The following is an 11093-nucleotide window of genomic DNA, read 5'->3' as shown; positions in this document are numbered from 1 at the left end:
AAACAAAACAAAACAAGGGGCTTCCTTTACTGAACCTGGATAATGGACTATGCCAGCCCTTCACAGGGCATCAGCACGTGTGACCCGCTCACACGGCACCTTCCTGTGTGACCCGCTCACACGGCACACATGTACTGCATCCCCTGCTGACCCGAGGGGTCAGTCAGACCCGGCTGCTGGCCAGGCCCCACAGACTGCTGACCCCTGGTTGCTCCCTCCCCCACGGGGCCGAGCCGAGACGCTGAGGCCGCGGGCCGGGCAGGGTCTCGCAGCCCCTCTCCTGAGGCCAGGCCACGTGCAGACAAACAGCTCTGAGCCACAGCCGCCAGCAGGTCCTGGTCCCAGCGAGAGCAGCCAAGGCACATGGAACACGTGGCCTGAGAGTGACCCACTGACCGCAGCGCGTGCGTGCTGACCCGCAGGAGACACGCGCTCAGGGCTCTGTGCCACGGGGAGGGAGACTCTTGGCACAACTCAGCAACAGCCAAATGCCCACTTCCACCACCCTGGGGCGGGGCCTCCGCCGTGGAGTAAACACGCTTCCCTGCGCGCAGACTTATTCCTTTAATGTCCCGCACGCACGCTCGCGCACGCGCAGGGCAGCACCAGCGTCCGCGGGCAGCACGCGAGTGTCCAGGGTGGCCCGGGCGGAGGGCGCAGAGTCCAGGGTGGCGGTGAGCGCCACGAGCACGCAGCAGTCTGAGGGCCGTGTGCGGCTCCGTCGTCCGGGCTAGAGGAGGCCCCACGGAGTCCAGCCACGATGCCGGGTCCACGCACCGGTCCAGCTGCCGACAGAGCGTGGACGCCGCGTCCGAGCCGACGGGCAGCGGTGGGAGGACTGGGTCAGGACACGTGGGCCGCCGAGGAGCTGCTGGGTGGGCCGCTGGCAGGGTCCTGAGCCTCGGGGGTCTGGGCCCCGCCTCGTCCCAGGTGCCCGGTCACTCTGCGGGCGGGCTGGGCCAGCTGCGGTCCCAGGGCGAGCAGGGCGGCCCGCTGGCTCGGGGGCAGTGCCAGGGCGGCCGCCGCGGCCCGCGGCAGTGGCGGAGGTGAGGCGAGAGGCGAGGAGGCTTGGAGGCAGCGGAGGGAGGCACAGGGCGGCCGTGGCCGGGGCTCCTCCCGGGGCTCAGCACTGCAAGAGACAAAGCGGGTCAGAGGCGGGGCCGGCCGGGCAGGATGCAGTAGGGCCCGGACACCCATGCACGGGGCCCTGGGACCCCAGGGGCAGTGGGCACCCGGCTGCGAGCAGGGGCACTCTCTGCGCTCTCTCGGAAAGGGGGCGGCGGGCAGGACGCGGCCCAGCCTCTGCAGACCTCAGGACCCAGCCTGAGCCTGGGGGCGGCGGCTCCGTCCACACCGCCGGGCGGCTCCGTTCACACCGCCGGCCAGGCCAGCTCCAGTGTCCGCGCGCTGTGGCGGGGCCTGGCGCTGCGCTCAGCCCAGGCGGGTCCCAGCGTCCCCTCTGGCCGTGCCCCCACCTCGGGCCTCTGCAGTGTGACTCGAGGACCCGCCCGCAGCGGCGGCTCCCTGCAGCGGGTGAAGCCCAGCCCCGCAGGACCCGCCTCTGCCCCGCGGCGTGCAGCGGAAGGCGTCTGCCCCAGCGGGGTTTGGAGCTGGAGAACATGGGCACCCTCAGAAACCGGTGGCCGCCAGTGGGCTGGGGCGCCCCTCCCGGTGGCCCTGGCACAGTGCTCGCTCTCTGCTGGGGGCCACTCCTGGCGCCGTCTCTCGGGGGCTGGGCACAGCACCCCCACCCCCACCCAGGCCAGACACACTCCCGGAAACTGCCGAGGCAGAATGCAGATGTCTCCAGCCATCTGTGTCCGCGTCCCTGCAGGGGCCCACAGGGGCCGCCTCGGGTCGGGTGCTGAGGGCGTGGGCAGCCAGGCATCTCGGCCCAGAACGCCCTCCTGCCGCGTGCGCCTAGAATCACCGGCCTGCCCAGACCCAGTGACCCGCCCGGAGTCTGCGGAGTCTGTCCCCACCCCGGCTGCTGCAGGCCACCTGGAGGCCATGGGCACAGAGAGACGCAGGGTGAGGCTACCTGTCGGGCAGGTGTGTGGGGTCCCTGCATGCAGGGGAGATGCAGGGTGGGGTTACCTGTAGGGCAGGTGTGTGTGGGGTCCCTGCATGCAGAGCAGACATGGGCTATGGTTACCTGCCGGGCAGGTATGGTTTTGTGGGGGGGCATATAGGCCACGCGGCTGTGTTACCTGTGGGCAGGTGGGGGGGGCATGCAGGCCATGCGGCGTGTTACCTGTGGGCAGGTGTGTGTGTGGGGAGCATGTAGGCCACGCGGCTGTGTTACCTGTGGGCAGGTGTGTGTGGGAGCATGCAGGCCACCTGGCTGTGTTACCTGTGGACAGGTGTGTGGGGAGCATGCAGGCCACCTGGCTGTGTTACCTGTGGGCAGGTGTGTGGGGGGGGCATGCAGGCCACGCGGCCGTGTTACCTGTGGGCAGGTGTGTGGGGGGCATGCAGGCCACGTGGCCGTGTTACCTGTGGGCAGGTGTGTGTGTGGGGAGCATGCAGGCCACGCGGCCGTGTTACCTGTGGGCAGGTGTGTGTGGGGAGCATGCAGGCCACGCGGCCGTGTTACCTGTGGGCAGGTGTGTGGGAGCATGCAGGCCACGCGGCCGTGTTACCTGTGGGCAGGTGTGTGGGGGGGGCATGCAGGCCACGCGGCTGTGTTACCTGTGGGCAGGTGTGTGTGGGGACATGCAGGCCACGCGGCCGTGTTACCTGTGGGCAGGTGTGTGGGGGCATGCAGGCCACGCGGCGTGTTACCTGTGGGCAGGTGTGTGTGGGGGCATGCAGGCCACGCGGCCGTGTTACCTGTGGGCAGGTGTGTGGGGGCATGCAGGCCACGCGGCGTGTTACCTGTGGGCAGGTGTGTGTGGGGGCATGCAGGCCACGCGGCGTGTTACCTGTGGGCAGGTGTGTGTGGGGGCATGCAGGCCACGCGGCCGTGTTACCTGTGGGCAGGTGTGTGTGGGGGCATGCAGGCCATGCGGCCGTGTTACCTGTGGGCAGGTGTGTGTGTGTGTGAGCATGCAGGCCATGCGGCGTGTTACCTGTGGGCAGGTGTGTGTGTGGGGGGGGCATGCAGGCCACGCGGCTGTGTTACCTGTGGGCAGGTGTGTGGGGGCATGCAGGCCACGTGGCCGTGTTACCTGTGGGCAGGTGTGTGGGGGCATGCAGGCCACGCGGCTGTGTTACCTGTGGGCAGGTGTGTGGGGGCATGCAGGCCATGCGGCCGTGTTACCTGTGGGCAGGTGTGTGGGGGCATGCAGGCCACGCGGCCATGTTACCTGTGGGCAGGTGTGTGGGGGCATGCAGGCCACGCGGCCATGTTACCTGTGGGCAGGTGTGTGGGGGCATGCAGGCCACGCGGCATGTTACCTGTGGGCAGGTGTGTGGGGGCATGCAGGCCACGCGGCATGTTACCTGTGGACAGGTGTGTGTAGGGGCATGCAGGCCACGCGGCCGTGTTACCTGTGGGCAGGTGTGTGTGGGGAGCATGCAGGCCACCTGGCTGTGTTACCTGTGGGCAGGTGTGTGGGGGGGCATGCAGGCCACGTGGCTGTGTTACCTGTGGGCAGGTGTGTGTGTGTGGGAGCATGCAGGCCATCTGGCTGTGTTACCTGTGCGCAGGTGTGTGTGTGTGGGTAGCATGCAGGCCACGCGGCCGTGTTACCTGTGGGCAGGTGTGTGTGTGGGGCATGCAGGCCACGCGGCCGTGTTACCTGTGGGCAGGTGTGTGTAGGGGCATGCAGGCCACGCGGCCGTGTTACCTGTGGGCAGGTGTGTGTGGGGGCATGCAGGCCACGCAGCCGTGTTACCTGTGGGCAGGTGTGTGTGGGGCATGCAGGCCACGCAGCCGTGTTACCTGTGGGCAGGTGTGTGGGGGGCATGCAGGCCACGCAGCCGTGTTACCTGTGGGCAGGTGTGTGTGGGGCATGCAGGCCACGCGGCCGTGTTACCTGTGGGCAGGTGTGTGTGTGGGGGGGCATGCAGGCCACGCGGCGTGTTACCTGTGTGGCGGGCAGGCTGGGCTCCCGGCTAGCTGTGTGCACTGTTGCGGTACGGGGGCAGCAGGCTGCTGACAATCTAGGAGAAACTGATAAATTAGACATGTACACGGGACCACAGCGAGGGCTCGGCCCCGCCGCCCGGCCAGTCGAGGAGCAGCTTCCCCCCTTCACGTCGTTTGAAGGAAGCCAGTGGGGCCTGTGGGGGCCACCCAGGCGGGAGGTCTGGCCGCTCAGCCGCGCTGCCGGCCCTGACTCGGCCGTTCTGAGCTCCGGAGGGCGGGTGGGAAGCGCAGCCCTGACGGCAGAGGGGGAAACGGCCACGGTCCCGGACACAGAGTGCAGGGCCGCGCCCCACGCTGGGGCCACCACGGGAATCGAGCACGTGTGGCACAGCCATGTGGCGGTACCCTGGCCTGCTGGCCGCGAGGGGCCCTCCTCTCCTCGCTGCTGCCAGGCTGCACCTGGAGCAGCTCTGCCAGGGTTGGCACCTGGAGCTGATCCTGTGCTCTGAGGTGTGTGCATGTGTATGTGTGTGCATGCAGCTGTGTGCACTTGTGTGCATGTGTGCACGTGTACATTTGTGTGCACCTGTGTGCGTGTGCGCATGCATGTGTGCATGCATGTGTGCACATGTGCGCACATGTGTGTACACATGTGTGCGTTTGTGCGCATGTATGTGCATGAGTGCACACATGTTTGCATATGTGCATGTGTGCGTGTTTGCATGCGTGTGTGCGTGCGCATGTCTGTTCTGAATCAGTCAAGCCTGAGTCAGTCTGTCTGGCGGCTGTCAAGCCCAGACGCGGTGAGGACGCACGCATTCTGGCTGGAGTGAGAGCACAGTCTGCCCTGCACAAGGCCCACCTGTGTTCAACCCCCGGCATCCCATATGGTCCCCCGAGCCGCACCGGGAGTGATCCCTGAGCACAGAGCCAGGAGTAACCCCTGGGCACTGTCGGGTGGCCCCCAAAAAAAGCAAACAGATGAAGACGTGCATGCATTCTGCTTCTGCAAAACGTGTGTAAAAATGTTGAAACTAGAGTTAGACCTTAAAGGCCAGTTACTCTCAGCGACTGCGTGGAGACCTGACCAACAGCGTCCTCCTCAGACACCGCGGCCGACACCAAGGCCTCCCTGGCCCGGAACCGCAGACCTGCCGTCCCTACAGGAAGCGGCCGCTCACGCCGCACTGCCCGGCCCGGCCCAGGAGGCCAGCGCGACGCCGAGCCCAGAGGGAGAGAGCGAGGTTGCCGAGGCCTGGCCTGAGGGGAACCGGAAACGCCCTCCCGCGGACCGGGCAGGGTCCAAAGGAAGCACCACCCCCGCAGTCAGCACAGTGATTCCCTCTGGGAACGCCGAGTCGCCATCGGTGGACCCCTTTCTCTCTAGTATTCCGAGAGTCCCTGGCAGAGCAAGGGTTTGGGTTTAGTCGCACAGCAACTGGCTGGAGTTGCTCCCTTTACGTGGGGGTGCTGCCCTCTCGTGGTGTACGTGGTGAGAGCACCGGCCAGAGAGGACCAGGAGCCCTTGAACAAAGGTCATTCAACCCCAAGGAGGGTGAGGCAGGGAGAGGGGCTGACTTGCACACAGCCGACCAGGTTCCGCTGCTGCCACGTATGGTCCCCGGAGCCCAGCGTGGCCCCTGGACACGGGCCGTGGGACCCGCCAGGTGGCTCCTGCTGGTTCCCGGCTCCGCAGAACAGGAAGCCCCGACCGGGGTACGGGGACCTTCCCGCTGCTCACTGACAAGCCACAGCATCTCGGTCCGCCAGCACAGCCCCGCTGTTCTCAGTCACTGAGGGGCTGAGGGCGCCGGGGAACCAGCAAGCGCAGCCGGGAGCCCGCGGCCCCCGCACCGGGCTGCTCCGGGCATGGCGGGGCGCGTTTCCTCCTCTTCAGCAGGGACACCGCCTTGGGTAACGTTTGCGTCCTTATGACTCACAAGTGCTTAACTCAGTGTTTTCCTTGGAGAATAAGAAACTGAGTCAAAGAGTTACTACCAGGGTGAAGGCAGCTGCCTACATGCAGCCAGTCCTGGCCAAGCCCTGGCACTGCATAGGGTCCCGGAGCACAAAGCCAGGAGTGACTCCGAGCACAGAACCAGGAGTCAGCCCTGAGCACAGAGCCAGGAGTAACCCAAAGAAAGACTAAAAGCAAAGATTTTAAGGGGGTGGCATGAAGAAGGAGCCATACTGCCCAACTCGGGGGTCTTCCAGCCCCCGTCACCACGGTCACCATGACGTCTGCCTGCGGCACGGGCTGGAACTGGTGGCAAATGACATAGCCCTCTCCCCCCAGGCCCTGCCCGCCACCCTGGGAGGGGCTGCAGCTCATGGCTCGGGGGCCAAGGGTGGTGGGTACATGGCTGGAGGACGTGCCATGTCTAGGCCAGCAGAACCGTCAAGCTGGGCCGAGCAGGAGAGAGTGAGGAGACAGAGGGTCTGGTCCTCTCAGGAGATGGGAGCCTCAGCAGATGGCGGCCCAGAGGCAGAGCGAAGACAGAGGTGGTGGCGGGGCAGTGACGGCACGGGGCGGGCAGCTACGGAGGTGGAGGCGTGAGTCTCACGGAGGTGGTGGTGGTGGAGACAGCGATGGTGGAGATGGAGATGATGGTGGTGGAGGAGACGGAGATGATGGTGATGGTGGAGACAGAGATGATGGTGGATATGGAGGTGATGGTGGTGGAGGAGACGGAGATGATGGTGGTGGTGGTGGAGGTGGATGGAAGCAATACTCCCCAGCACTCAGGCCTGGTGTCCACCCCGTAGGTGGCCCATGCTCCAGCCGCCCCGTCCTCTCTATCCTCATTTTCGGGCAAGTCTCTGGGTGTGAGTCGGGCTCCGGTCCCAGGGTTGGCCTGCGCCTGTTTCTGCCCTGACCGCTGACCCCAGAGAAAGAGCAGGAACTCCACCTACAGACGGGGGCGGGGGGCACCTGCAGACCCCAGTGCTCCTCCGCAGGCCCAGTGGCCTGTGCTGACCTCCCCGGGACGTGCCCTCTGACCCCAGCACCCAGCCTGCGTCTGTCCCAGAGTCTGCGCCATCCCTCCCGCAGGCTGGCCTGGGCGCCAGGGGGAGCGGGCACCGGGCTGCTGCCGGGCCGGACACTGCCCACACCAGAGCCCCGGGAGGGCCGGGCGTGTGGGCCACCCACGCTGCTCCCTGGGGACGGTGGCAGCGGGCTGCTGGAGGAACTGTGGTGTGGACACGTGGAGGGCCGTTTCCTCGCTCACACGGGCAGCCGCACAGGGCGGTCACTGGCGCACAGGGCAGAGGAAACTCCCGCCAGATGCCGGCTTGCAAGTCCAGCAAAGACGCCGGCGAGCGAAGGTGGACGGGAGCAGGAGGCCGGGCTGGGCCAGGCACAGACTGTGCAGAGCCCAGAGGGCAGTGGCCAGGGCTGGGCCTGGGGCCCTTCCCCACGGGCTGCACGAGCCGCTGGCGGCCACTGCAGGCAGGGCCACGGGCCTGTTCCCGTGCGCCCAGCCGGGGCGACGCCGCCCAGTCAGTCAGAGGTCACACGCGAGACGCTGATGACATGAGACGCGTGAGATGGTGTGAAACGTGCATCCCAGCCCCAGACGGCGAGCGTGGCCCTGCCCCGTGCCCACACCCAGGGGCCCTTCTGCGCGGGACACCAGGCTCTGTCTGCAGAGGTGGGGCCCCCCGTTGCTGGAGGGGCGTGGGCAGGTCCGGCGTGGGCCTCAGGACCGGGGCAGGAGACGCCGTGAGCACACGGCAGGCCGAGCAGCTCCTCCCGGCCACGCTGCCCTGGTGCCACCGTGACCCGTCACCCGGCAGTCCCAGCCCCGCCTCACCGGCAGGGAGGGAGGTTCAGGGGAGGCGGATGGGAAGGAGGTGGGGCGAGACCAAGTGACTTTCCTGGACGCTCTGGGGGCTCCCCTCGGGGCACGGCAGGGGCCACGGCACAGGTCAGGGCTGTCTGCAGGGACAGGGAGGCGGGGACGGGACGGGGGCCGTGGCCAGGACAGCTCTGCTAAGGACACTCGGGAGGGGCCTGACCTCACCCCCCAGCCTGGACAGTGCTCAGTCTGCAGTGCCCGGAGGGGCCCTGGGCCCACGCGGGCAGGCTGTGGGCAGCGCCGGAGCCTCCACAGGACACTCCTGCTCGGGAGAAAAGGGCCCGACAGAACCTGACCACTGCCCCCACTGCCGGTCACAAGCAGGATTCAGCTGTGTCCCCCATGGCCCCGTCCCTACTTCCTGTCCAGGCGTGTCCCCGTGGCCCTGACCCTACTTCCTGTCCAGGTGTGTCCCCGTGGCCCCGACCGATACTTCCTGTCCAGGTGTGTCCCTGTGGCCCCATCCCTACTTCCTGTCCAGGCGTGTCCCCGTGGCCCTGACCCTACTTCCTGTCCAGGCGTGTCCCCGTGGCCCTGACCCTACTTCCTGTCCAGGCGTGTCCCCTTGACCTTGACCCTACTTCCTGTCCAGACCTGTCCCGGTGGCCCCCGCCCGGCTGCTGGCTGGCCCTGCAGAGGGAGGGGCAGAGGTGGTCCCGGGGCTGGTGGTCCGGCGCCTCGGAGGGGGCCGCTCTCCCCTCACTCCTCACACCACATGCACCCGGGGGCTGTTTACCTGCTGGCGCCACGGTTAAGCATTTTTCCGTGCCGAGCCGACGCCCTTGGAGGAGCTGGCTCCGGGGAGGGCCCCTGGGCACTGGGTCTGTGGACGTGGGGGCAGGGGGCCCTCTTAATAAACTCGGGCGGTAGGAGGCCCCCGCGGTCCCGGGACGGCTCTGATCACAAAGGGAAGGTGAGAATTGTCTTGCAGGAGATCCAAGAAAATACATATAGGAAACAAAAGAGTTGGACTTTAATTACCTTCCCCAGCCTGGCCAGACACAGCAGCATTCCGAGCACTGACCCGTCCTGACACCCCGCGGTCTCCCTACCGGCAGCGTCCCGCAGACAGCCCTGCTCGGGGCTGGGCTGGCCGGGGGCCGCCTGTGGGCACGCCGGCCTCTGGCACGGACCCCAGCCCGAGAGCAGCGGTCAGTGCCCCTCTCCCGGGAGAGGGGGCCGGGGCGGGCGTCGAGGCACGCTGGCCAGCGGGGTCACCCCCCAGGCCGCCCCCACCCGCGGCGGGCGTCAGCTCCAGGCGGGCCCCGGCACCAGGCTGGGGAGGCCGCGGCACGCGGACCTTCTCCGGGGCGGCCGGGCGCCCGGCGGGCCCGGCGCGGGCGGGGGCCGCGTGTCGGCGGTGGGCGCGGGCGCCGCCCCACTTACTTTCGGGCTGCCGAGCCTGCTCCTCCCCGCTTTGCCCTTGCTGCGCCTCGACTGCTCGTGGTCGAACTCCAGGTCCTCCAGCCGCTGCGTGAGCGCCAGCTTCTGCTGGATGGCCATGCGCAGCAGCGTGTTCAGCGTCTTCTTCTCGTCCTCCGCCGCCGCCAGCTGCCGCTGCATCTCGTCCAGCTGCGTCACGTACTCGTCACACCTGGGGCGGGGCAGGGGTCGGGGCGCTAGGGCTCGCGGGCTGTGGGTGCTGGGGGCACCGTTCCCACCGCTCGGCCCACAGCCTGCTCCCGGCAGGGGAGACCCTCTAAGCCCTCGGCCCCGTCCCTGCCCCCACGCCTCCCTGCTCTGAGCCAGAACAGCCCCGAGCACGGCCAGGGGAGCCGCCTCCTGCCAGCCTCCCACCGCAGCTTGGCTGGAACCCGAACCCGCGAATCCGCCCAGACTTCTCCGGCCCAGGACGGCCCAGTGGTCTGTGCTTCCTGAGCTCGCTGGCCCCTCCAGGCGGCCACCTCTCTCCCTGCAGGAGCTGCTGTCTGTCATCGCCCTGGGTAGACCCGCGACATGGGAACAAGCCCAGGCCTTCGCCTGAACTGCCCACAAAGCCCCACGGTGGAGGCAAACGCCCAGCCGCTGCAGCACATGATGGGAGCCTCTCGGGGCTCAGCACGCACGGGCTCAGTGCACACGGGACTCTGTACACACACGAGCTCAGCACACACACAGGGATCAGTACACACAGGCTTAGTACACACACGGGACTCAGCACACACACGGGACTCAGCACACACACAGGAATCAATATACACGGGCTCAGTACACACATGGGACTCAGCACACACACAGGACTCAGCACACACATGGGATCATTACACACATGGGGCTCAGCACATGGGCTCAGCATACACATGGGGCTGAGTACACATGAGACTCAGTACACACACGGGCTCAGTCCACACGGGTTTCTGTACACGTAAGGCTCAGCACACACGGGCTCAGTGCACATGTAAGGCTCAGCACACTGGCTCGTGCACGCTGACTCGGCACCTGCTCTGCAGGACGCCCAGCCCTCTCAGCGGCTCTCCTGCGCCTGCCGTGTGCTGCCGCCTGAGCCGTGTCCCGGGGTCCCTCACGCACGGGACACGTACCTGGTTGCGAACATGGCCCTCAGCGAGGAGAAGGTGGCGGCGTCTTCCTTCAGGGCCTTCAGCTCGTTCCGCAGCTTCGTCATGGTCTCCGTCACCATGGCCTTCTCGTTCTCGTACTTGTTCTTGAGGTTGGCGAGGGCCACCTCGGCCGTCTGGAGCAGAGACAGCTCTTAGCTCACGCGGGGGACACGCGGGGACCCTCCACTGCCTCTGAGTTGCGGGGGCAGGGGCTGTGTGGGCGCATCTCAGCGAGCCACCGCCGGGCGTCAGCCTCCTGCACTGGAGCAGAGCGGCCACCTCGGTTGTGAGAGGGGCGGCCCGCAGTGCCCAGCACACGCTGACCCGCAGAACTGCACATGACGCGTCGCATCACGCAGCGGCCAACGGGGAAGCACAGCCAGAAACCGGGGGTGTGTGTGGAGGCAGGCGGGGCGCCAGGGCCGCGGGGGGGCCCGTGCCATCGGCTCTGCCCGGCACATCCGACTGCCGTGTGCCCAGAGCTGCCCTGCAGGTCCCGGCACCCCCGAGGCCCCGGGGCTGCGCTGGCTCCAGGAGAAGCACAGGCAGGAAGCCCGTGGCTCACCGAGACCCCCGCACGGCCGAGCCAGCTCTGTCGGTGCGGGTCCCGCCTCCCACACACCAGCCCTCGGGGGAATCGAG

The 11093-nt window shown here is 67.6% G+C and overlaps 1 protein-coding gene across 6 annotated transcripts in view; it reads right to left on the bottom strand.

Moving 5' to 3' along the window:
* Positions 1–545: 545 nt before the first annotated feature.
* Positions 546–11093, bottom strand: part of BICD1 (BICD cargo adaptor 1) — a 60333-nt gene continuing 49785 nt past the window's right edge. The window contains exons 6-10 of one of the 6 annotated variants that reach the window (XM_055118163.1): positions 10434–10585; positions 9280–9487; positions 8630–8789; positions 4032–4107; positions 546–1129 (exon numbers count right to left, since the gene is read on the bottom strand). In XM_055118163.1, the coding sequence (XP_054974138.1) occupies positions 844–1129; positions 4032–4107; positions 8630–8789; positions 9280–9487; positions 10434–10585 (882 nt within the window). In that variant the 3' untranslated portion in view covers positions 546–843. Of the gene's footprint in view, positions 1130–4031; positions 4118–8629; positions 8818–9279; positions 9488–10433; positions 10586–11093 lie in introns of those variants that run through there. The other 5 variants (XM_055118165.1, XM_055118164.1, XM_055118166.1 and 2 more) reach the window with 5 other exon arrangements.

This window comes from Sorex araneus, chromosome 10 (genome assembly GCF_027595985.1).
Source record: "Sorex araneus isolate mSorAra2 chromosome 10, mSorAra2.pri, whole genome shotgun sequence".
NCBI classification, from domain to species: Eukaryota; Metazoa; Chordata; class Mammalia; order Eulipotyphla; family Soricidae; genus Sorex; species Sorex araneus.
Note: the sequence above shows the minus strand (reverse complement) of the source record. Positions and strands in the feature narration are given on the sequence as shown.